Raw genomic sequence first — 23,002 nt, 5'->3', positions numbered from 1 at the left:
TTATTCACTTGTGACTGAAATATAGAACTCTGGAAGGGAAGCTGCAAGTGGAGCTCACCAATCCTAGATGTTTTTATCATCAAAACTTAAAATTGATCCTGAAAGTTAGAACCTTTCCTTTGCAGTTTGAACACCAAAAGAGCTCTGAGCTGCTAGATGTCTTTGTTTCTCTTCTGCCTTTGCCCAAACAACTTTTGAATGATTCCCAATTGTTTTCATCGCTACTTGTGTTAGCTAATTTTGTGGTCTCTAACATAGTTTAAGTTTCTTTTTACTACCTGTCCTTTAGTGTTAGGGACTTAATTTCACTTTAAAAATATACTTCTTGGTAATAGTATCATGTTTTATCAGGATAATAAGAGAGATGGTGTCGATAACTTAAATATTTAACTAACGGTATTTGCCTCTTGTTTTAATTCAGGACTCGAAGATCATCTTTTAGTTCAAAAGATGAAAAAAGAGAAGACAGAACTCCATATCACTTAGTCAAGAAACTTCAGAAAAAAATCAGACAATTTGAGGAACAGTTTGAAAGGGAAAGAAATAGCAAGGTAAGTTTGTAGCATTGTCCACTGTGAGGTAGATCTGTTGGAACTTGGAGACTAATGCTCTCCAAGAAAGTCCTCCATCTCTTTCCTGGGAGAGAGAACGAATCTAAGATGCCCAGAGAAATAGTGATCATGTAGATCTGAGATTATATAGGTCCTTAGCCTTCTGATTCCAGACCAGTATTCTTGCCATTGCACCATTGCATTTTTATATTTCTATTGGAAAACAACTTGTAGAATTCTTAAAGCAAATACTTTACATTGACAAATCACGTTAATGCTGTGCTCTCTCAAAAACCACAGGTAGCCAGGGGATGTGGGGGTGGAGGGATGAGATATTTAATAATTAGAACATGTGAAGTGGAAAAAGCCCTATACTTGGAGTCGGAAGACCCATATTCAAATCTGGCTTCTGCCAGTTGATAGGCCCTCCTCCAAGAGAGCTTTACTTAGTATCTTGCCCTGTCTACTTAAAGTAATATGAAATGAGGATTGAGTGAAATCTCTGCCATGAGAACTATAAAATACTATCTGGGCATAAATTAAAATAACCATTGGGACTTCCTGGCGGTCCAGTTGTTAAGACTCCACGCTTCCACTGCAGGGGGCATGGGTTCAATCCCTGGTTGGGGAACTAAGATCCTGCATGCCGTGCAGCATGGCAAAAAAAACAAAAAACAAGAACCATTGCTTACCCACAAAGGTTTAAATGGATTCTCTTTCTTTTTTTAGAAGTTCATATCTTAATTTTATTGAGGTGTTAACAAATCTCTTAAAATACTATCTTTATGAAAGAACAGCGTCTATCTATGAGTAGATTTATAGTGGTAGAGTTGTTTTAGGTTGGATCATCTGGGAAACATTCTGAGACAGAGATTTCAGTGCATGTGATTTCCAAGAGAGTGTTTAGGGAGAATCGCAGCTGTAAGGAGTGAGGCCAGCATGGTTTAGTAGAGGAGGTTCCACGGGGTCTCAAGTTAGGATAGCTGCTCAGGATTGACCTGAATTGAGATGAGGGCGCCAGGCCTTTTTAATCCCACATAACCAGTCATGGATGCTGGCTGCTCTGGAGGAGGGGTTGTAACCTTGGGCCAGGCAGCTCCTTTGGGCAAAGGCAATTATCAGCGAGGGACTTAGCGCAGGTAGGGGGTTGATGAGTGCCTAATCAGTGATTCTGTTTTCTTAATTTTTCAGCCCTCCTACAGTGATATAGCAGCCAATCCAAAGGTATTAAAATGGATGACAGAGCTCACCAAACTGCGAAAGCAAATCAAAGGTATAAAATGTGCCATTTTTCTAATATAATTGCATTTAAAAATATTCTTTATAATAATATCTGAGAATTATAGTTATAATTTTTGATAATTTTAAATCTTGGCCACTATCTGGCAAAATAAAAGTTCTCTTGTTCTTTTAGTAGTTATGGTCAAAGTTGCAATACTATATTACATTCTTCCAAATGTCTTTCATGTGTTTTTATTAGTAATAGTCTTTTGAAGGGTACCCTAGATTATATATTCACAGGTGGTATTGTATTATGAAGTTTATATGAAACATATTTCAAATATTAAGCAGTTTTGTGTTTGGGTAGGTATTAAGAATTTTTGGTGGGTATTTCATCCAAGGCTAAGAATAATCATCAGCCTTTTATACTACAAAGACTAAATTGTAAGTTGTCTTGAATCAAAAACTAGGTCGTGTGTTACTGGGTGTCAGTCCATTATAGCACCTGCTAAGGTATATTTCCTTTGTGGGTGTTCAGTGAACATGCTTTTTAATAATTGTTAATACCTAACAAATTATCTGTACCAAGTGTGGGTTTGTAATCTGGAGCATCACATTTTGGTTTATTCATTTGAATTTATTCAACAGAAATTTTAGTGTCTGTAAATACCAAGTACTTGAAGACATCTGAGGTTGTAGCAGTGAACAAGACAAACAGGGTCCCTATTGTCATTGAGTTTATTTACATTCTTGTGGTTAAATAAGTTCTCCTACTTCTTTAGAATTTTCCCTTAAAATTCTGTCAAAAATTTCCTCGTGTAACACCAGTTTCCAACCATCAGTGAGAATCACTACCTTGAATGTATTACTAAGGAGTGTCGTTAAATTATTAGCCTCCTAACTAATTTCCCAATTTTCTTCTACTCTTACTGTCCTACAGTGCCTTCTCTGCATAGCAGCCAAAATTATCTTTTATAAAAACTATGTTACTATCTTGTTCATAGTTCTTCAGTGGGCTTCCCTTTCCACTTAGAATAAAGTCCAAACCCCTTACCCAGGCTTTCAAGGCCCTTTATACTCTGCCCTTTGCCCATTTTATCACTTTTCCTCATTTTCTGTTCCTTAAATATGTCATGATTTAGGGACCTTGCCCTGGCTATTGCCTCAACTGGGGAGAAATGTTCTTCCCCTAAATCTTCTATGCTAGGTTAGCTCCTTTTAAATCCATGTTCAACTAGGACGTTACCATCTCAGAAAGGCCTTCTTTGTCAATTCCATCTGAAGGAGTTGCTCTTCCAAAAAGCACACTTCTTTAACATTGTGACATCATTCTACTTTATCTTATTTATAGCACTTAGCAGTCATTGAAATTATTTTGTTTATTAATCTGATTACTTAGTTTTTGTTTTTTTACTTCCTGAATACATGCTCCATGACAACAGAGACCATGTTTGTTTGTTTACTACTGTATGCTCATCAGAGCATCACTTTAGTCAGCTTTCTATGAATATTGGTTGAAAGAAAAACCATATAGTTCTCTCAGTGTATATATATAATTTAAATATTTCATGTGACTTTGAAATATCTGAGCCTGTGTGTTGTTGATGTATACTTTGCTTTTGCATCTCTTGCACCTTTTTTGACCTAGCTTCATTTTAGCTAAAATCAGTATTACTGATCTACCCTCTTGGTTCTGAAATGTAGATGCAAAACACAAAACCTCTGATGGAGAGTTTGTACCTCAGACACGTCCACGTAGTAACACTCTTCCAAAAAGCTTTGGCTCTTCTCTAGACCATGAAGATGAAGAGAATGAAGATGAATCCCGGGTCATTCAGAAGGAGAAGAAGCCATCTAAGGAAGCAACACTTGAACTTATTCTGAAAAGACTGAAAGAAAAACGTGTTGAGAGGTGTCTTCCAGAAGATATCAAAGTAATCTTGAGCTATGGTTTTTGCCCAGACTAGCCTTTAGAATACCTGAAATAAAATAATTACAATAGTGGCCTAAAGATGTCTAGGTAGTCTGCTGGCCTCAGTTTACTCTCCAGGTTTGTAGTTATAGAAGCATGTTTTTATCAGCACAATAGAAGTGCTTGAGTCGAAATAATAAAACTAAAAAAACTAGAATGTGGTCTGTTCACTTGTATTGGAGGCAGTTAACAAGATGAGTGTGTTAAGAGCACGAAATATACCAGAGTTTCAATCTTGGCCTTGTATCTTAGTAGTTGTATGTATTAAATTCTTAGCTTATGCCAGTTCCTGACTGGTTATATTATATGCATTCTGCCGCTGAGTTCCTTCAACAGCCATGTGACTGCGATTATGTCCATTAAAGTACTAACACAATATGGTTATGAGGACTAATTGAATGCATTTTTATGAAGAACCATTACTTAGTATAGCCTATGCCTAGGGCAGTCCTGGTCAAAGCACTTGGCAGACAAGATCATTTATCAGATGAAATTTGCTGGGAGACTACAGAGGTAGATGGTCTTAGGTGAACTTTTGTCCAGGCAGTGATGAATCCTGATGTGCATTCCTATCTTGACAACAGAGTATACCTCATGATCGAAATATTGGAGTCTTTCTCCCTTCAAACAGAGCTGGATTAGAAATTCTAGTTGCTCCCCTCCCCAGTTTTTCTTTCATTCTTTCTTTTTGGCTGCATTGGGTCTTCATTGCTACATGCAGGCTTTCTCTAGTTGTGGCAAGTGGGGGCTACTCTTCGTTGCAGTGCACAGGCTTCTCATTGCGGTGGCTTCTCTTGTTGCAGAGCACGGGGTTTAGGCATCTGGGCTTCAGTGGTTGTGGCTCGCTGGCTCAGTAGTTGTGGCTCACAGGCTCTAGAGCACAGGCTCAGTAGTTGTGGCACACAGGCTTAGTTGCTCTGAGGCATGTGGGATCTTCCCGGACTAGGGATCGAACCCGTGTCCCCTGCATTGGCAGGCGGATTCTTAACCACTGCACCACCAGAGAAGTTCCCCCAATTTTTCTTGGTTTTACTTTTATGTTATACCAGCCTCCTCAACCCCTTTCCTATAAATGATTTTGATTGGATTAGCTTTATTCAAATTCCTTTTCCTAGGTTTAAGGTTCAAGCTTGAGGTTGAAATCACAATGTTTTACAGAGTCTTCACCTGGCTATCCTCTACTGAACGTACATAATCTAAAATGCTTGTTATAGGAAGTATGTATCCACTGAAGTTTTTTTTGTACCTCTAGTTTTCATTCTGATGACAAACGGTAATTTTAATTAGTCCTAGGAGTAATTGGAGAGTTTTATTTGGGTTAAAGTGTATTCTGTGGAACATTGGTTCATTGGTATGTTAAAAGGTCGTGCTGTGGAACAAAGGGAGAAGGAGTTATGGGCAAATAAATTTGGGATTCCTGCCTACTACCATTAGAGTACTGAAAGATGGGAGAAGAGTATCTTACTTTCAGTATAAAGAAAGTACCAGATGAAGGGGAACTGAAGTCATAGAGTAGAAGGCTAGGGTCACAAATTGACATTGTTGAGCTTTTTTCAGGATCTTTCCACTATACTGCTGCCAGATTTTAACAGTTTAGGAGAAACACCAGGTTTAAGACCTGTGCTTGTTGTGTGCCTGTGTTTTGTGTATGTGCCCACACACAACAAAATTATAGTTATAATGCTAATAAAAGATTATGTGCAGGGCTTCCCTGGTGGTGCAGTGGTTGGGAGTCCGCCTGCCAATGCGGGGGGCACAGGTTTGTGTCCTGGTCCGGGGGGATCCCACATGCCGCGGAGCCTCTGGGCCTGTGAGCCGTGGCCGCTGAGCCTGCGTGTCCGGAGCCTCTGCTCCGCAACGGGAGAGGCCGCAGCGGTGAGAGGCCCGCGTACCGCAAAAAAAAAAAAAGATAATGTGCAAAATTAAATAAACTAATAGGCATTTATTTTCTTTATTGTGTGCTGAGTAGGCACTGTGTAAATGCCTTTACAACGTATTAACTCATTTAGTCCTCATTAGAGCTCTGTGAGGTAGGTGAAGTATCCCCATTTACAGATCAGGATGTTGAACAAAAAGAGGCTAAGTAACTTACCCAAGGTACTAAGCTCTGGTATTCATCACTTATTCAGATAAAATATAATAAATCAAACCACCAAAGGCGGTTGGTACCTAGTTTTAGACGACCAGATTCTCCAAGAGACTGAAAAATGTTGCCTGCAAATCCATAAGCAAAAGATGTGTTCTTATTAACCTAAGCAAGAGTGGTAATGGGCTGCCCTTTCAGCCAAATTATTTACATTGTGCTGGGGAAGGGAATGATGCTGCTAATGGGAGGGGTTTTTTTTTGTTTTTTTTTATTCTAGAAAATGACAAAAGATCATTTGGTAGAAGAGAAAACTTCTCTCCAGAAAAGTCTTCTTTATTATGAAAGTCAACATGGAAGACCGGTAATGTCTCTCTTGCTGAAAAGATTTGATTTTCTGTCTTAAAGAACATGAATCACTTTTGTGGCCCACGTCTTCAGAGCTGTTTCATAGAGCATTGTTTCCTACATTTGGGAGATTGCCTACTTATTTAAAATTACTTTTTAAAAATTGCAGGGAAAGTCATATTGCTCAATGTTTTAGAAATTTTAGATTTCTGATGACTAGGTGATTTCCATTTTTCTTGCTTCAGGTAACCAGGGAAGAAAGGCACATTGTTAAACCTCTTTATGATAGATACAGACTTGTAAAACAGATGCTGACAAGAGCTAGCATCACTCCTGTCCTTGTAAGTAAAACATGTGAATATTTATCTAGTTCATTTACCAGAACCTACTCTTTAAAAAAAAATTATTATTGTGGTGGTATATTAGAGAAATACACAGCCAAGGTAACAAGAATTGTGTATGTAAGGTGAGGTTACTGCTTTAAAAGAATAGGAAGTTAATAATAAATGCCTACTATTACTTCCCAGGCACTCTTATAAGCATTTTTACTTATGATTATGTCATTAAGTCCTGACAAGTTAAGTCACAACAGGTAGAGAGGACGGTAGCCTCATTTCACAGATGGTGAACCTGAAACTCAGGAGTGATGTACCCAGGGTTACCTACTTGTAGAATTAAAAACTCATATTTCAGACCCTTGCCTAGTTCTTTCCATTTAAATTCATGCCTTTGAAACTACATAACTTTTGTGATGGCCATCATGATGATGTTCACTTAATTGCACAATAATGTAAACTGATTTTTTTTTCAGGTTCATCTTTTTTAACAAAAAAGTCTATTAAAATAATACTTATTCATATATATGTGCATTTTTTTTGAGAAAAAATGAAAACTCAAATGCTTACGTGCATATTAAGTGCTGTCTCCAAATTAACCATTAGATAGTATGGCCCTAGATGTCTCTCAGGCTCAAATAGAAAACAGCATGTGCTTGTTCTGCATCATCTCCTAGGAATTAATTCTCTGGAGCTTATGGTTTGCTTAAGCTTGCAGGCCATTTTTATGTTGATGGCCTCTTGAAATAAGGGTTCCCTTTAGGCTTCGACTCTCTGGCTACTCATTATTAGAATGTTCACAGTGGCCTTCTGAGCACCTTTTATTTAGCCCTTATATAAACATTCTTTTTTAACTGGCTGTTTTTTAGTTGGCCATCTCTTAACAGTATTTAGGTATAATCAGTTTTCTTTGAACAGTGAATCCTGTATAGTTTATGTTCTTTTCACACGTAAGATAGTTTAATACAGATTTTATCTTTTGATTACAAGGTATTTTTTGTGTGTCACTGACATTTTCATAATTCCATAATAGTATAAATAGTCTTTGAATTTATTTATGAAAACCATCTTAGAATTCCACACATTTGTTTTTAAAAACTGAGTCTATAGGAAGCATTTCTACATCTTATGGATGCCTAAATATGACAGTCGTAAAGAGAAATTTGGAATCTAAAAATTAAGCCAAGACAGTAGGAAAGAATCGTTTTTCCAACAGATGGCGCTAGCAGTTCCTCAAAAGTTTAAACATAGAGTTACCATATGACCTAGCAGTTCTCTTCCTAGGTATATACCCAAGAGAATTGAAAACATGTCCGCACAAAAATTTGTAGACAGGTCTTCAGAGTAGCATTGTTCATAATAGCCAAAGTGTAAAAACAGTCCAGATGTTCAGCCAACTGATAGATAAACATAATGGGGTATATCTGTATAGTGGAATATTATTCAGCCATGCAAAGGGATGAAGTACTGGTACACACTACAACCTGGATAAACCTTAAAAACATTTATGCTAAGTGAAAAAAGCCAGACACAAAAGACCACATATTGTATGATTCCATTTATATGAAATATCCAGAATAGACCAGCCCATTGAGACAGAAAGTAGATTGTTGTTTGCCATGGGCTGGGGAGAGAGGGCTCATGAGTACAGGGTTTCCTTTTGGGGTGATGAAATGTTCTAGAATCACATAGTGGTGATGGTTGTACAACTTTGTGCATATACTAAAAACCACTAAATTGTACACTTTAAAAGAGTGAATTTTATGGTATATGAATTATATCTTTTTAAAAATATTTATTTATTTAGCTAGCAGTGGTGGTCCTTAGTTGTGGCACACAGGCGGGATCTACGTTGTGGCATGTGGGATCTTCTAGTTGCGGCATGCAGGATCTTTAGTTGCAGCATGCAAACTCTTAGTTGCGGCATGTGGGATCTAGTTCCCTGATCAGAGATCGAACCCGGGCCCCCTGCATTGGGAGCATGGAGTCTTAGCTACTGAACCACCAGGGAAGTCTCTATGGTATGTGAATTATATCTTAATGAAGCTGTTATTTTTTAAAAAGGAGTATAAAGGGGTCCTCAGACCAAAAAAGTTGACAGCTTGGTTAAAAAGAAAAATGCTCCCAATTAAATAATATGTCACACATTATTATTTAGAATTTTAAAAACATTTATTGAATGAGCTCTTTTAGAATTACCTAGACATAAATTATCATTTGTCACTCTTATGGATACATAACAAGAAAAAAGCAAAAATAAATTTAGTAAAGAATTCCTAAAAAATTTTAAAGCATATGGTTAGAATTTTGAAAATAAAGTTTTAAGATCTATTAAACTTTATTTAAACTGTAATAGTGAAGTGAATCTTCATTGAACATTTTAAATACTTAAAATGTAACCCACTTATATGTTTATGGTTACAGGGATCTCCATCCACCAAGCGAAGGGGTCAGACGTTACAGCCAATCATAGAAGGAGAAACTGCACATTTTTTTGAAGAAATCAAGGTAATCCTTAAGAGAAATTATTCTCTGATCTTTTTCCTAAAGGAAAAATTGAAATCATGGCATGTTTGATTCTCTGTTTGGATATATTTTTAGGAAGAAGAAGAAGAAGATGGTGTTAGTTTGTCCTCTGAGTTAACTGATATCTTGAAAACTGCTGTACAGGCACAGCCTTCACTGGAAAACTCAGAATCTGATATGGAAGAAAATCAAGAAAAACTGGCTCTAGATCTCCGATTGTCAAGTACTCGAGCAGCTTCTATGTATGTATCCTGGTTTGTGATTTTAGCCTATTCATGTAATAAAATTTATATGCAAAGAAATTCAGTGTTAAATAATTGAGTAAAGAAAAGAAATACACCCGTTTTGAAAAGTGTGCTTTACAAATACATGTTGTGATTCACATTTTCTTTATTGAAAATTAGTGTGTTTTAAAAATTAAAAAAACGGGCTTCCCTGGTGGCGCAGTGGTTGAGTCCGCCTGCTGATGCAGGGGACACGGGTTTGTGCCCCAGTCTGGGAAGGTCCCACATGCTGCAGAGCTGCTGGGCCCGTGAGCCATGGCCGCTGAGCCTGCGTGTCCGGAGCCTGTGCTCCGCAATGGGATAGGCCACAACAGTGAGAGGTCCGCGTACCGCAAAAAATAAATAAATAAATAAACCTAAAATCTTACGTTTGCTGTATGACAAAGTGCTGGAACCAGCTGAGAGTCATCTGTTAGTTTGTGCTCTTTGAGCTTCTTTACCTGATGTGGCCTTTGGTTCTAGTTGTTAGCCCTGGAGTCACTTTAGGATCATGTGGGAAGTTGTTTTGTTTTTGTTTTTGTTTTAAATACTTATGCAGAGCCCTACCAGCAGCTATTCTGATTTAGTTGCTCCAAGGTGAAACCTAAGACATTGGTATATTCTAAAAGCTCCCCAGCTGGCTTGATTTTGCAGCCAGGGTTAGAAACACTGTTAAGAACATAATGAATCAAAAGTGCCCTTTCAAATGTTTTCTTCCCATTTCAATTTTAGGCCCGAATTACTGGAACAACTTTGGAAAGCCAGAGCTGAAAAAAAGAAACTACGTAAAACGTTACGGGAATTTGAAGAAGCATTTTATCAACAAAATGGAAGGTTTGTTGAGCATCACAAAATTGAATCTTCTTTCTTCTTAAACTCCCAAGTGCCCATATGTTGAAATAAAGAAATATATAAGAATAGAAATAAATTGTGCATATAAGGATGTTAGCATTGAAAATAACGGTAAAAAACATTCCTTTATACTGTGCAGCCCTGCTCTTAATGGAAAGAAAAAGTCAGAGCTGGAGTAAACAACATCTGACAAAATATTTCAGGATTGTCCTAGAGAATGCTTGGTTGAGTGGCAGTTATTTTATGTTCCTTAATTCAGTATCCTCATCCTTTTGGAAGTGTTTGTGAAACGAGATCTCCTTTTAGAAAGGGTCCCAAATATGAGTGGTATCCTAACTAGTTTGGATTCTTATACTGAGACCATTGCTGCTTAGGCTGCATGTTGGGTCATTCTAGGGCACGTATTTCCAAGGTGTGTATCAGTGTGGCAGTCATGTGGCTCCCCTATAATACAATATGGCAAGTGCCTTTATCTAACTGGGTAATACCCAGTTGACCCAGTGGGACTCTTTTAAAAGTAAGAAAAATAAATTCTAATTCAGATTGTGGCCAGAAATGAGGATTATTTATCTCAGGCCTCAGAAAAGTTTTTCCATGTTACCGGACGGTCTTACCAAGCCAATAGCTCTATAGTAGTCCCCCCTCTTCAGTTTCTCTTTGCAGTTTCAATTACTCCATGGTTAATTGCAGTCCAGAAATATTAAATGGAAAGTTCTAGAAATAAACAATTCATAAAGTTTAAACTGTGCACTGTCCTGAGTAGTGTGATGAAATCTCGTGCCGGCCCACCCAGGACGTGAAGCATCCCTTTGTCCAGCATATCCTGCCCTTTAGTCAGTTAGTATCCATCTTGTTTGTCAGATCCGTCGTCACAGTATCTCAGAGCTTGTGCTCAAGTAAGCCTTACTTTACTTAATGCCCCAAAGCGCAAGAGTAGTGATGCTAGCAATTCAGATATGCCAAAGAGAAGCCACAGAGTACTTCAGGTGAAAAGGGGAAAGTTCTTTACTCAGTGAGGCTACGAAAAAAATCTTGTGCTGAGGTGCTCCGATCTATAATAACGAATCTATCCATGAAATTTTGAAGAAGGAAAAGGAAATTCCTACTAGTTTTGCTGTCATATCTCAAACTGCAGAAGTTATGGCCACAGTGCATGATAAGTGCTTAGTTAGTATGGAAAAGGCTTTAAACTTGTACTGTAAGATGTTTTGAGAGAGCCTGCATTCACATAACTTTTATTACAGAGTATTGTTATAATTACTCTATTTTATTATTAGTTATTGTTAATCTCTTACTGTGTCTAATTTATAAATTAAACTTTATCATAGGTATGTATGTATAGTATATATAGGCTTTGGTTTCAGACATCCACTGGGGTCTTGGAATGTATCCCCACGGATAAGGAGGGGGACTACTGTGTTTGAGAGTCTTCTACGTAGGTTGGCATATATGGTTAAAAAAATCACAAGTGTGTTTTCCAAGTACCTTCTAATTCCTTGTCTTATTGGAAAAAAATTTTGCTTGTAATTAGGATAGTTTGATGCTTTACCTGGTTATTAAACTGAATTGCTTTGGGTCAGTAATATAAAGTGAGAAAAATGATTTTTTCGCTACCACTAAGATGTTATACTTTTACATCTTAATTCACTGAAGCCAGAGTTAAGTAATATATGGAATGTATGAAATGACTCAGCGTAGCCTCTAGCACTTAGTATACACTCACAGACCTGACAGAGTCTAGTAGCTCATGTCTTATTAAAATATTTGATTATCTGTAGTTACCTGCAATCATCATTGATACTAATATCATCAATTAATCTGTCAATAGAGAAATACATCAAAATTAGAAGTGTTCTAGGAATATTCCATTGGGATGAAGGGAATTAGTCCAATAGTCTTTTTTTTTCTTGCAGAACAGTTTTTTATTTGAGTTTGTATTGAGTAATATTCTGTCTCTCATTACGACAACTTCTGGGACTTTATTTTCCAGATGATCTCTAGGTTTTATTTTCTCCCCTAGGAATGCCCAGAAAGAGGATCGTGTTCCAGTGCTTGAGGAGTACAGGGAGTACAAGAAAATTAAAGCCAAGCTTAGGCTTCTTGAAGTTCTTATCAGCAAACAAGATTCTTCAAAATCCATATAAAATATGGTCCTTGAAAACATCATAAAATCAGTTGTATTCCCTGAAGCTATCATCATGTGTACTTGGCTGGTACTTCAGTTCATTTTGTCAGGCACTCACAGAGTCTCATTTTGTACTTGCTGGTGGTGCCACTAGAGAAATGATGGGAGGGTAAGTAGACCCTGTCTAGGGAGTGCGATGTTCCATGTTAACCACAGACTGCCCCTCTACCTTTAGCAAACATCCACTTTTCTTCATTGTTTTGTACTACAGATACATCGTGTTAGTAGAAGACTAATATTTTATCTTTTCAACTTTAAGAACTTTGGAGATAGAAGCTTTTTGTTATTACCAACTTTATTATTTTGTTTTTCATTACTCAAGAAAATTGAGAGGAAAATCTTCACATTGAATTCTTCTTCAGTTGCCTTTTTCTTACAGAATGACTGAAAATTTGAAAGAAAAGCCTATAAATGTGCACATATGCAACTATGTTCTGTGTTTTCTTAGAAAACCAAAATCAACTGAAATTTCAAGTCCTACTGTGGAACATATTTCTGTTAAATTCCCAAAGTGACACTTTCTCACAGGTAGTATGTTAGCAGAATTTTGCAGTTCAGTGGTCACACAGCTCCTGGATGAAGATAACAGCGGGTAGACCAAAAAGTGACCTTGCTTATTAGTATAGTGAAAACACACAGCACACATCACACACAGAACTGAATTATATCACATGCTGCCTTTGGGACTTAAGTTACTGTTTGTTTCCTCAGTTACCGTTTATCAGTTGGTGATGATGTGATTTGTCTGGATTAGATCCTGCATTTTTTCCCCCTACCCACCTCCAGATAATGTGAGAAAATAGCCATGTCAGTATGTAGGAACTCTGATGGTGCTCAGATTTGTGTGTTCAATCAGATAGGCTTAAATTGGCAAAAGAATCATTATGCCTGAAGTAAATCTATTCTTAACAAGGGCTATACCACTGCATTTTTACATGTACCTTCAAGGGGTTACATCATTTTTTTTTCTTTTTTAATCAGCAAAATCCATAAAGAAAACATCCTCTAAAGGGATCACCTTTTGCTCAATCACAAGCTGTTTAAAGCAGCTGGTTATAGGTGTATTGTGGTATGCCCCTTGTCATACACTCTAAGCATATCTTTTTTTCTCTGGCTTTGCATGGCTTTTCTTCAGGTTCTTTCCTGGTATAATTCTGCTAATTATTTTCACAGAATGGTGACTTTATTTGTGCTAACAATATGATAGTCATTAACAGCATATTCTGATCAGGCTTAATCTAAGTGTTCATTTTTTTCCTGGTGCTTTTTTGGATTGATGAGTGTCTCACTTTGTGCCCATGTTTTGCATGCAGTGACTCATGCATGGTTTTCTTAACTAGCTAATATTCGTAATTTGTTCCATACAAAAATGGACTTTTACAGCATCCTTTAATAAGGTGAGGGAAGCATGAACCTCAGAATTCTGGCACTATTACATAGCACATGAAGTAGCTTGATAATAAGTAGCATTTCTAGTACTTCACATTTCACCTTTGTGTGCAATGCCTTTTTTGGGGGGAGGGAATGTTCCTTGGTAGTGAATGTGTCATTGGGGAATAAAGCACTAAATCCAGCCCTTTTCGTGTGGTTTCCTTTTGATACAGCTAGGTTATTCATAATGTACACCTAGAAACGTGAAATTGAGAACACCAAAAGATGTTATCATTTTGATTTGAATTCATCATGCAGTGTACATTTAGTTAATTTCTTTCAGTCTCCAACAGGAGTATATCCAAACATCTTATTTAATGTGCACTGTGTATTGTTTTATATGAATGTTTTATTTTATATACCACATGCAAAAATGTCCATATGCACTATTTAAATGTTTTAAATAATATATTCCTTCTTTATAATGCTAAATCTATATGAGTACCATATTTTTATAAGTCAGTGGCCTGACTGGTTTCATTTTAGAATTAACAGCTGCTTCATGATGTTGGTTATTCACTGTTAATGTTTGGCTGTGAGTAGAATAGATAAAAAGTGGCATGGCAGCACTTATGCTATGTGACAGTATTGTGTGTCATAGTTCAGTAGTAAGTGGTAGAATTAGGCAGTTTGTGATAATTTTACTTTGGTACAAGTAAAAACTGTATATCTATATACAAACAATATATAGATATATACAACTACAAGTATAATTGCATTGCTGTGTTTGGCACTTCATTGTATAGACTTTTGTAATAAAAGAACTTTAATGTTCTAAGTCATTGTAAATGTTTTTTGTTTTTTTCACTAGATGTTTAAAAAGAAGAAATAAAACCCTCAAGTGTTCCCTTGCCTTAATGTTCTCAGGCTTTGTTTGAATTACCCCAACCAGGGACCATGTGGGGAGACAGCAAGGTTACTAAACCACGTGACTGTCTACAGCTCTAGGGAGTGGTAAGACAAGGAAAGGCCATGTTGTTGATTCTCTTTGGAAATCTAGGGAGAAGATGCAGAGAGAATAGTCAGCATTTCTTGTTACAGTGAATTATCTTATTAAGAAAACTTGACATGCAGTCTCTAAGAGAAGAGCTTGGCTTAAGGAAGGTGGGTATATTTAACAATTCCTTTATTTGAGTTTTACAGTCCAGGGACTGTTGAGCACAATGTGGAAGTCTGTGGTCAAATGATGTTACTTGGGCTAAGAGAACGTATAACATATGGCTCTTCTAGGAGGGCTTAGGTAACCTATATTAGAAGAGTTTCCTTCCAATTTCCAAAATGCCAGCCATCCAAAACTTGCCAACCATCCATACAGGGCTTTTGCAACACCCTCATTTACACTTTTCAAACATAACCTCTTATAACCTTGATGTTCCTACCTGGCTCTTTTATTTTATGTTTTAAAGGATAGTTTACTTTTAAAGTAGTCGAGGGAGCACTTTTGGGAAACTTCAAATGTGTTACTTTAGAAACTGTCTAGATGAATTTCTAGTTTGAAGATATTAGTGAAATTTCTGTAGGTGGTTGGGAAGTTTGTTCTTCTACACTTTGCCTTTTTCCAGGAGACTTCCAACTGGGAAGAGTGGAGGTGAGATTATTTTACTTGGGGTCTTATATAATGGTTTTCTAGAATCCTAAGCATTTATTAATTTACCTTTGGCTAGAGAAATTAGAACATGGCACATGATGAGAATACCAACAGTTCTAATACTCTGTGTAGCATTGAGAAAACTATCTTTACTGACTTATTGAACTATTAATTAGAGACCTGCCCTAAGAACTAAAAGCAATATTATTTTATACTTTCCATTCGTATTCCTAGAATTTAATAATAAATCTCATTATAAAAGTCTTCATGTGTACCTGTGTGTGTATACTGTGGAGGCATGTTGTAATATACATGGATTATATATTGGGTCCCATTCCTAGAAATCATTTGATGATTATCATTACCCTGACGATAGTTTGACGGTAGCTAGTTTTGTGCTTTTAAAATGTACCCCAAATGGGGACAAATTTAGGAAATAATTCAGTACAGGAATAAATTGTTAGAAATGTTCCATGATTGTATCACAGATTCTCACCTCCACTTGCCTCAATATTGTAGAGCTGAAACCTTTCTCATCACTCGGTTTAGTTTTAAACTGACGTAGTGTAATTCTTTCTCCAGCTCCACAGCATATAAAAAGAGGCTAGAGGATAATTTAGAAGGAAGTAGAGAATGAGTCAGTAACATTTTTGTACATAAAGAGACAGCAGGTTATTAACACCTATTGTGAAATACTTTGAGTGGGAAGATAGTATTTTAAGCTCCCAAAATATGCCTAGTATGGCCAGTATGGATCTAATATTCTAAAGCTGTGTGGAGCACAGTATCTGCTATGCGTGTCAAGTATAAATGGCAGTCTATTATTTAGAGATGTAAGGACAAAAGCAGTTGGTCTTGCTCTCACCTTACATTTAAACAAATGGAGTTTTGTGCTTTCTGTGTCATTTTAAAGTTGGGTAAAAAATTGGGGAAAAAAAGTGGCATCTTAACAGAATGAGATTCTGGGTTCAGGAAAATTGTGGAATGTCCCCAGTCCCCATATCACGATATCCCATAGTACCTTGGTTAGAACAAATGCTTACTCTCGAAATTCTTGTTGAGTGACAGGCTGGTAGTCATCTTGAATTTCTGTAGAATAATACTTTTTCTCAAGCCTCTCTTTCCATTTTTTCATCTGCTCTGCACTTTGAATCTCCTGTAAAGTTAGAGGAAAAAGCATAAGCTGCAATCTTTAAGTTTTTCTCTGTTGCAGGCCCATGGCACACAAGCATCACAGGGTTGAGAATCTTGAACTTTACTCTCCAGGGCTGTGATTTTGAGCCCCACTGGCTTTTTGCCCTGCCTGATTTTTGGGTCTATGCATTAGCAGAGTCACCTCAGAGAACTTGGTGTTAAAACTGTTTAGCAGAGTTAGGGGATTTTAAAGTTATGAATATCGTCTTATTCCCTTTTCACTGCCTCTTCCCCTCTGCATCTCCAGCTGATATTCTCCATTCTTCACTTGGCCAAAGCTGGGATGTTCTTTTCTGTACCTCTGTTCTATAATGAAGCAAGTGTACATCAAAGTACGTTTGTGGGTATTATTTGCCCTCCCAGCTGCTTCTCAGCCAGACTCCTAACAATTCCCGATCTCCTCTTCATAATTACTGCATCAATCTGTGTACTCCAATCTGTCTACATACCCCAGAATAAGCTCCTCATACCAGAATATTCTTGCTGTATCCTTCTCTGATCCTAAAGAGCCCTTTCTGTGCTTTGTGCTCACTACCCACCCATTTTCCTTTTAGTGTCCAAATACCTTTTTCCCAACTTTAGAAAAAATGCTCTGTTATGTTATGGAAAATAGAAACAGCCCTAGAAAAAGAGGGAAAGAAGAGACAGTGCACCCAGATACGATGCAGAGACTTTTCAGTAAATCGGTATGCTATTGCCCTGCTCCAACAGTAATGTTAAGTAGCAAAGTGGATCCCTGTATAAGGGTTCTGATTACCTTCCTCAGAGAGAATGGTGATGCCCAAGTTCATACATTGTTTACCTGATAAATGGATGCTGTTCTGGCCAGAGGAGCTGTGCTATATATCAGAAAGTGTTTGTCTTTAAACCAACATATCCGAAGTAGGAAAGGGTGGTTTACAATCTTTCTAGTTTTATTTCAGCCATATTACAGCACCTATGTTTTGACATATTTACCAGTACTTATAATGTGATGTTAAAAAAGTGGTGGGCCCCACAAATATTTCTAAATGACCAGGTCTATTAAAATGTGGATGCATTAGTAATATGCATTGAATAGACTGCCTGGTAAACGATGCATCCTTCAAAAAACCCATCTCAACCATCGCTTTTTCTATGAAGCCTTCCTTGACATTCACAGGAAAGTAATACCTTTCCTCATAGAGCAGCAACTATGTGGGGGCATTTGCTCAAGCTCCTAGGTTCTAGTCAACCCACCTCTTCCCTGCAGGTGGTAGCTGCTGCTTATAATTGTTTCTGGATTAATTCAGTGTTCTGCAATGGTTCTTACAGACCTCTCATGCCTCAGAAATGAATTCTGTGAAGTAAACCCCCTCTTTTTGAGCTACCTCGTGTGTTTCTGTTTTTCTGACTGGCCCCTAACTGATGACTGGTTGGTAGCAGAGAAGGTCCAAATAAACAGACCCTTATAGACAGCGTGCCTCCATCGAGGGACACAATTGACTTAAGAGTTTGAGACCACCACCTGGCTATTTGGGATTCCTCAGGCTACCGAACCAGCAGGCTAAGAAGTGATTGAGGTGACTGATCCCAGTTACCAAGGGGAAATTGGTGCTGCTACAAAATGGGTTCAGAGAGGGCTCTGTTTGGAACCCAGGGAATTCACTGAGGGGTGCCTCTTAATACTTCCATGTCTAAAACTCTGTAGTTTAAACATTAAATTCTTAAGGAATTGTGATTCGAGTAGAAAAGGTCTTAACGTCACCCAGAGATGGATACAATTACTCTTGCTTCTCCACTTTTGGGGAGAGAATAAGAGGGGCTCCATTTTCATAGAGGATAGTTCTGTCTTATTAGATGGAAGCTAGAAATAGTTATTGTCATTTTATGGAAGTACAGATGTGTACTAAATAGCTAAAGCGGGTGAATTCAGCTGACCGTTTAGCTAATATCTCTCAACTCAAAATTTGCCCTCCTAAACTCTTATGCTCTTTTATGCTCTTTATGCTGGATCTCAGGCTTTGCAAACCTCATTCCCTAGACTGTCTTGCTACCAGATTTGTTAGGTTCTGCCTCACTGGACGATGGAGGGGAGAAGGTTCTTCTTGTTTTCTTTCTATCAGCATTGCTGATAGAATGGTAGTTGGCTCCAGGCTGCAGTTGTCCAGCTTTTTTTGGCATACCCAGCACCAGCTTCCTCATACTCCCTCAGAAGTATCAGGAGCAGCGGGGTGGGAGGAGGGTGACCTCAGAGGTCTGAGCAGCAGCTTCAGGCCCCTTAAGTGTCTTAGGTTCCAATAAACCCACCTTTTGTAACTTTAGCCATGGGAGTGGTAGCATCCTCCTACAGTTATTACTTATGAGTTGCTTCAGTGTTTTTACTTTTTCTATTTTCCAATACCTGTGTAACCAATTCCCTGTAATAAATTTTCTCTGTTTGAAATGTATAGTATGGTTTCCATTTTCCTGACTAGGTCCTCATACATGTAATAAGTATGTCATTTGGTCAGGTGTATGTTTGCCTTTAAGGAATGTTTTAAATTTTTCCATATCTTGGTTTTAAACATTTAAAAATTAGTCCCTGGGCATTTTCTATTTTGTTGCTATTGTAGTTTCTTCTATTATAATTTTTAATGAGCTGGTTGATGTTTGCATATATGACATGACTATGTAAATTATTTTTTCCTACTACTTAATCTCTTTTTGTCATAATTTTTCAGTTCATTGTATACCTGAGAAAGAGAATCATATCTCAAACAGAGGTAGTTTTTACCTCATCCTTTTCTACTTTTGTACTTCTCTTGCTTAATTCTTTTTTTTTTTTTTTTTTTTTGTGGTACATGGGCCTCTCACTGTTGTGGCCTCTCCCGTTGCGGAGCACAGGCTCGGGACGCACAGGCTCAGCGGCCATGGCTCACGGGCCTAGCCGCTCCACGGCATGTGGGATCTTCCCGGACCGGGCCACGAACCTGTGTCCCCTGCATCAGCAGGCGGACTCTCAACCACTGCGCCACCAGGGAAGCCCTCTTGCTTAATTCTTCTGTCTGATCCCTCCAATACATCCTTGTCTTGTCCTTGACATGTCCAATGTTTCCCTATTAGATAAGGTGCTAGCTTTGGGGTGAGATAAATTTGTTTTTATCATGTCAAGGAGGAGTCCATTGATTCCTGTTTTGTTTTCCCCCTCAAAGTTGGATGTTGAATCTTATCAAATACCCAGCATCTATGGAAAATAATAGTTTTCCTTTTTTTGATCTATAAATAGAACGGATTATGGTAATTAGTTGATTATACAGTTTTGAATCATCTTCTCATTCTTTGAATAAGCCCTGTCTGAATCATTGTATTGTGTTCTGTTGGATTCTGTTTGCTGATATTTAAGATTTTTGCTTCAAGATTTATAAGTGATATTTTGTTTTTTTAAATTAATTAATTAATTAAATTTTGGCTGCATTGGGTCTTCATTGCTGCGCGTGGGCTTTCTCGAGTTGCAGTGAGTGGGGACTGCTCTTTGTTGTGGTGTGCGGGCTTCTCATTGCGGTGGCTTCTCTTGTTGCGGAGCACATGCTCCAGGGACGCTGGCTTCAGTAGTTGTGGCACACAGGCTTCGTTGCTCCACAGCACGTGGGATCTTCCCGGACCAGGGATTGAACCCGTGTCCCTTCCATTGGCAGGCGGATTCTTAACCACTGCGCCACCAGGAAAGTCCCTATAAGTGATATTTTCTTTTTCTGTTTTTTTTTTTTTTTTTTATTGAGGAGGATACAATCTTTACTAGGTTTTAGAATCACTATATAGTGATTCTAAAATTATTTTATAAAAATAATTTGGAAATTTTCAATTTTCTCTTTGCTCTGGAACAGCTCAAATAGCTTGAAATTATTTATTCTTTAAAAATCTGGTAAAATTTCCATATGAAACCATCTGGGCCTGATTTATTTCAGAGGTAGCTCTTTGATGACTTCATTTCTTCTACAGAATGGATTTGTTTAAGCTTTTAAAAATCTGAACCCGTGTCCCCTGCATCGGCAGGCGGACTCTCAACCACTGCGCCACCAGGGAAGCCCTGAGCTCAGTTTTGATAAATTTTATTTTCAGTTTATTGAGGTTTTCTTTTTGGCCCAATTGGCAGGCAGACTCTCAACCACTGCGCCACCAGGGAAGCCCATTATATATATATTTTTAATCCTTTCATTTTTCTTGATCTGTTCTTTACTTTAGTGTATTCTTGTATGTTTTTCCTTTTATAAGTCTAGTAGTCTTTACTTTATGGAAGTTTATGCCGTATTATTTGTTGCATAGATAATCATAACTATTAAAATTGATCTTAGCCTTATAAAGTGCCCTTCATCTCATTTAGAACTTTTTTCTAGAATTCTACCTTGACTTATATTGTGTCCTCTGATAACTTTTCCATGCCTTTTATACCTTGGCTCATGCTTTTATACTTAACTTTTCTAAATCACTTTGTTTTAGGTATATATTTTAGGCTATATCATAGAATTGGGTGTTACTCTGTGATTCAATCTGAAAATATTTTCTTTTTCTTTTTAAGTAAATTAAGTTTATTTGTCTTTACTGATATGTCAGATATATCTGGTCACAGTTATATTGTTTTAAGGTATATTTACAGTCTTCTACCATGTGGCATATTATCAGTTTTCTTTTTTGATTTGGTATTGCTTCCCTTTAAGAATGTATGTATTTTTGTTTTAGTGGTCTGTTTTTTGTTTTTTTTTTTTGTCTGTTTTTATTCACGTATCTTTTTATACATCCTCCGTCATCTGTTCTCGTTTTGGTTCCCTCAACAAGAACCAAACAAGTTCAACAAAAAAATTAGGTTATAATTTCTTCCTCCTCATTTCTTTTCCCTCTACTACCCAAGTATATTTAATCATATTACTGTATTTTATTGTATCTGAAAGATGGAGTCTATCGTAAGACCATTACACCATTATTTTATGTACCACTTAGGAAAAAAAATGCCACCGGTTAAAATATGGCACATTGTCAAATATAAGGCACATCTTGATTTCAGAGATATTAAAATGTGGAAAAATGTGTTTTAAAATTAATAAAACAATATCTTTTTAATTTACTACTGTGCTCTTAAATATGCTAAAGTTTCTTCTTTTGGGCTATTAACTCTAAATGATAATTCTTCAACTTTTTAGCTATTACATATGAAATAATCAGTCAGCTTTTTTTACTTTATACCTTCTCTCTTCCTTCTTTTTTCTAAAATTTCTCAGTCATCTCTTGTTTGGCTGAAGATGATCCTCACATGGAATCCTCAGGAATATAGTGGTATTCCCCAAGTTCTTACATGTTCAAAACTGTTAGAGCCTTTATACTTGAAACACAGCTTTGCTGCATATAAAAAAGCCTTGGCTTACATTTTCTTTCCTTGCTATATTGTAGGTGTTGTTCTGTTGATTTATGGTGTTGAATGGTGTTATGCTAACCTAATTCTCTTTTCCTTGTAAGTAAATCCAAATTTTGCTTGGATAAGTCTCATGTTCATTTTAGGTAATTTTTCCCAGGTACATAGTATGTCTTTCAATATACATTGTCTTTTATTTCAGAAATGGTTTATTGAATTATAGTTTTGTTTTTTAAAAGAATCTCAAACTTACAGAAAAGTTATAAGAACAATACAAATAGTTTTTATCCTCTGAAGTATTTGAAGTTGCCAACATGAATGCCTTATTGTCCCTGAATACTTCAGTGTGTATTTCCTGCATACAAGGACATTCTCCTTTATATAAGCACAGTATAATCATCATAATCAGAAAATTAATATTGATAGATTATTACCATCTAAATCCTCAGTCCCCCATTCAAATTTACCAGTGTCCCAATGATGCCCTTTATTGTAAAAAGATCCAGTCCATGATTATGCATTGTATTTACCCATCTTTTAATCTCAGTCTGGTGTTGTTCCTCAGCTTTACCTTGACTTTCATGACCTTGAAACTTCTGAAGTCTATAGGCCAGTATTTCATAGAATGTCCCTCAGTTTCTTATTGTGTGATGGTTCGTTGCGTTATGCATCTTCGGCAGAAATTTTACAGAAGGGATCCTGTGTTCTCTTAGTGTCCTGTCAGGTGGCATATAATTTCAGCTTGTTCCAGTACTGATTAAGGTTCTGTTTTCTAGACTTTTTCACCATAATGTTATTCTTTTTCTTTTTGTAATTAGTAAGTATTTTGTGGAAAGGTATGGAAATGTTCTATTCTTCCTCAGACTTTTGTTCATGTATATGTTTAGATCAGTGTGGACTCATGGAATCCTATTTTATTCTGTGGGTTTAAATTAATATTCATTAAGTGCTTAAATAAGTGCTTAAAATCCCACACTTGGCCAGCGGGATCCCCACTCAAGCTGACTTTTGTGTCCTTTTAACAGATCTCCATCATTCTATATGGAGTACAGTATGAAGCACCTATACTTTCCAGTCCTGGGATTAACTGTATTTCCAAGGAGCCCTGG

General features: G+C 37.2%; 2 protein-coding genes across 10 annotated transcripts in view; one reads left to right on the top strand and one right to left on the bottom strand.

The window, feature by feature from the left end:
- The window catches only part of FAM13B (family with sequence similarity 13 member B), an 83,495-nt gene extending 68,882 nt beyond the window's left edge, over positions 1–14,613 (top strand). For 5 of the 6 annotated variants that reach the window (XM_024752271.1, XM_024752269.1, XM_024752270.1 and 2 more), the window contains 9 exons: positions 422–551; positions 1,743–1,824; positions 3,477–3,706; positions 6,108–6,191; positions 6,421–6,516; positions 8,935–9,018; positions 9,112–9,278; positions 10,032–10,133; positions 12,172–14,613. In XM_024752271.1, the coding sequence (XP_024608039.1) occupies positions 422–551; positions 1,743–1,824; positions 3,477–3,706; positions 6,108–6,191; positions 6,421–6,516; positions 8,935–9,018; positions 9,112–9,278; positions 10,032–10,133; positions 12,172–12,295 (1,099 nt within the window). In that variant the 3' untranslated portion in view covers positions 12,296–14,613. The remainder of the gene's footprint in view (positions 1–421; positions 552–1,742; positions 1,825–3,476; positions 3,707–6,107; positions 6,192–6,420; positions 6,517–8,934; positions 9,019–9,111; positions 9,279–10,031; positions 10,134–12,171) is intronic. The other variant, XM_024752268.1, reaches the window with a different exon arrangement.
- The window catches only part of PKD2L2 (polycystin 2 like 2, transient receptor potential cation channel), a 38,128-nt gene continuing 27,500 nt past the window's right edge, over positions 12,375–23,002 (bottom strand). For 3 of the 4 annotated variants that reach the window (XM_024752273.1, XM_024752277.1, XM_024752276.1), the window contains 2 exons: positions 16,399–16,511; positions 15,486–15,959 (listed from right to left, as the gene is read on the bottom strand). In XM_024752273.1, the coding sequence (XP_024608041.1) occupies positions 15,863–15,959; positions 16,399–16,511 (210 nt within the window). In that variant the 3' untranslated portion in view covers positions 15,486–15,862. Of the gene's footprint in view, positions 12,427–15,485; positions 15,960–16,398; positions 16,512–23,002 lie in introns of those variants that run through there. The other variant, XM_024752274.1, reaches the window with a different exon arrangement.

Source organism: Neophocaena asiaeorientalis, unplaced genomic scaffold, assembly GCF_003031525.2.
Source record: "Neophocaena asiaeorientalis asiaeorientalis breed wild unplaced genomic scaffold, Neophocaena_asiaeorientalis_V1.1 scaffold204, whole genome shotgun sequence".
Classification (NCBI taxonomy): Eukaryota; Metazoa; Chordata; class Mammalia; order Artiodactyla; family Phocoenidae; genus Neophocaena; species Neophocaena asiaeorientalis.
This window is presented reverse-complemented; position numbering and strand designations above follow the sequence as displayed.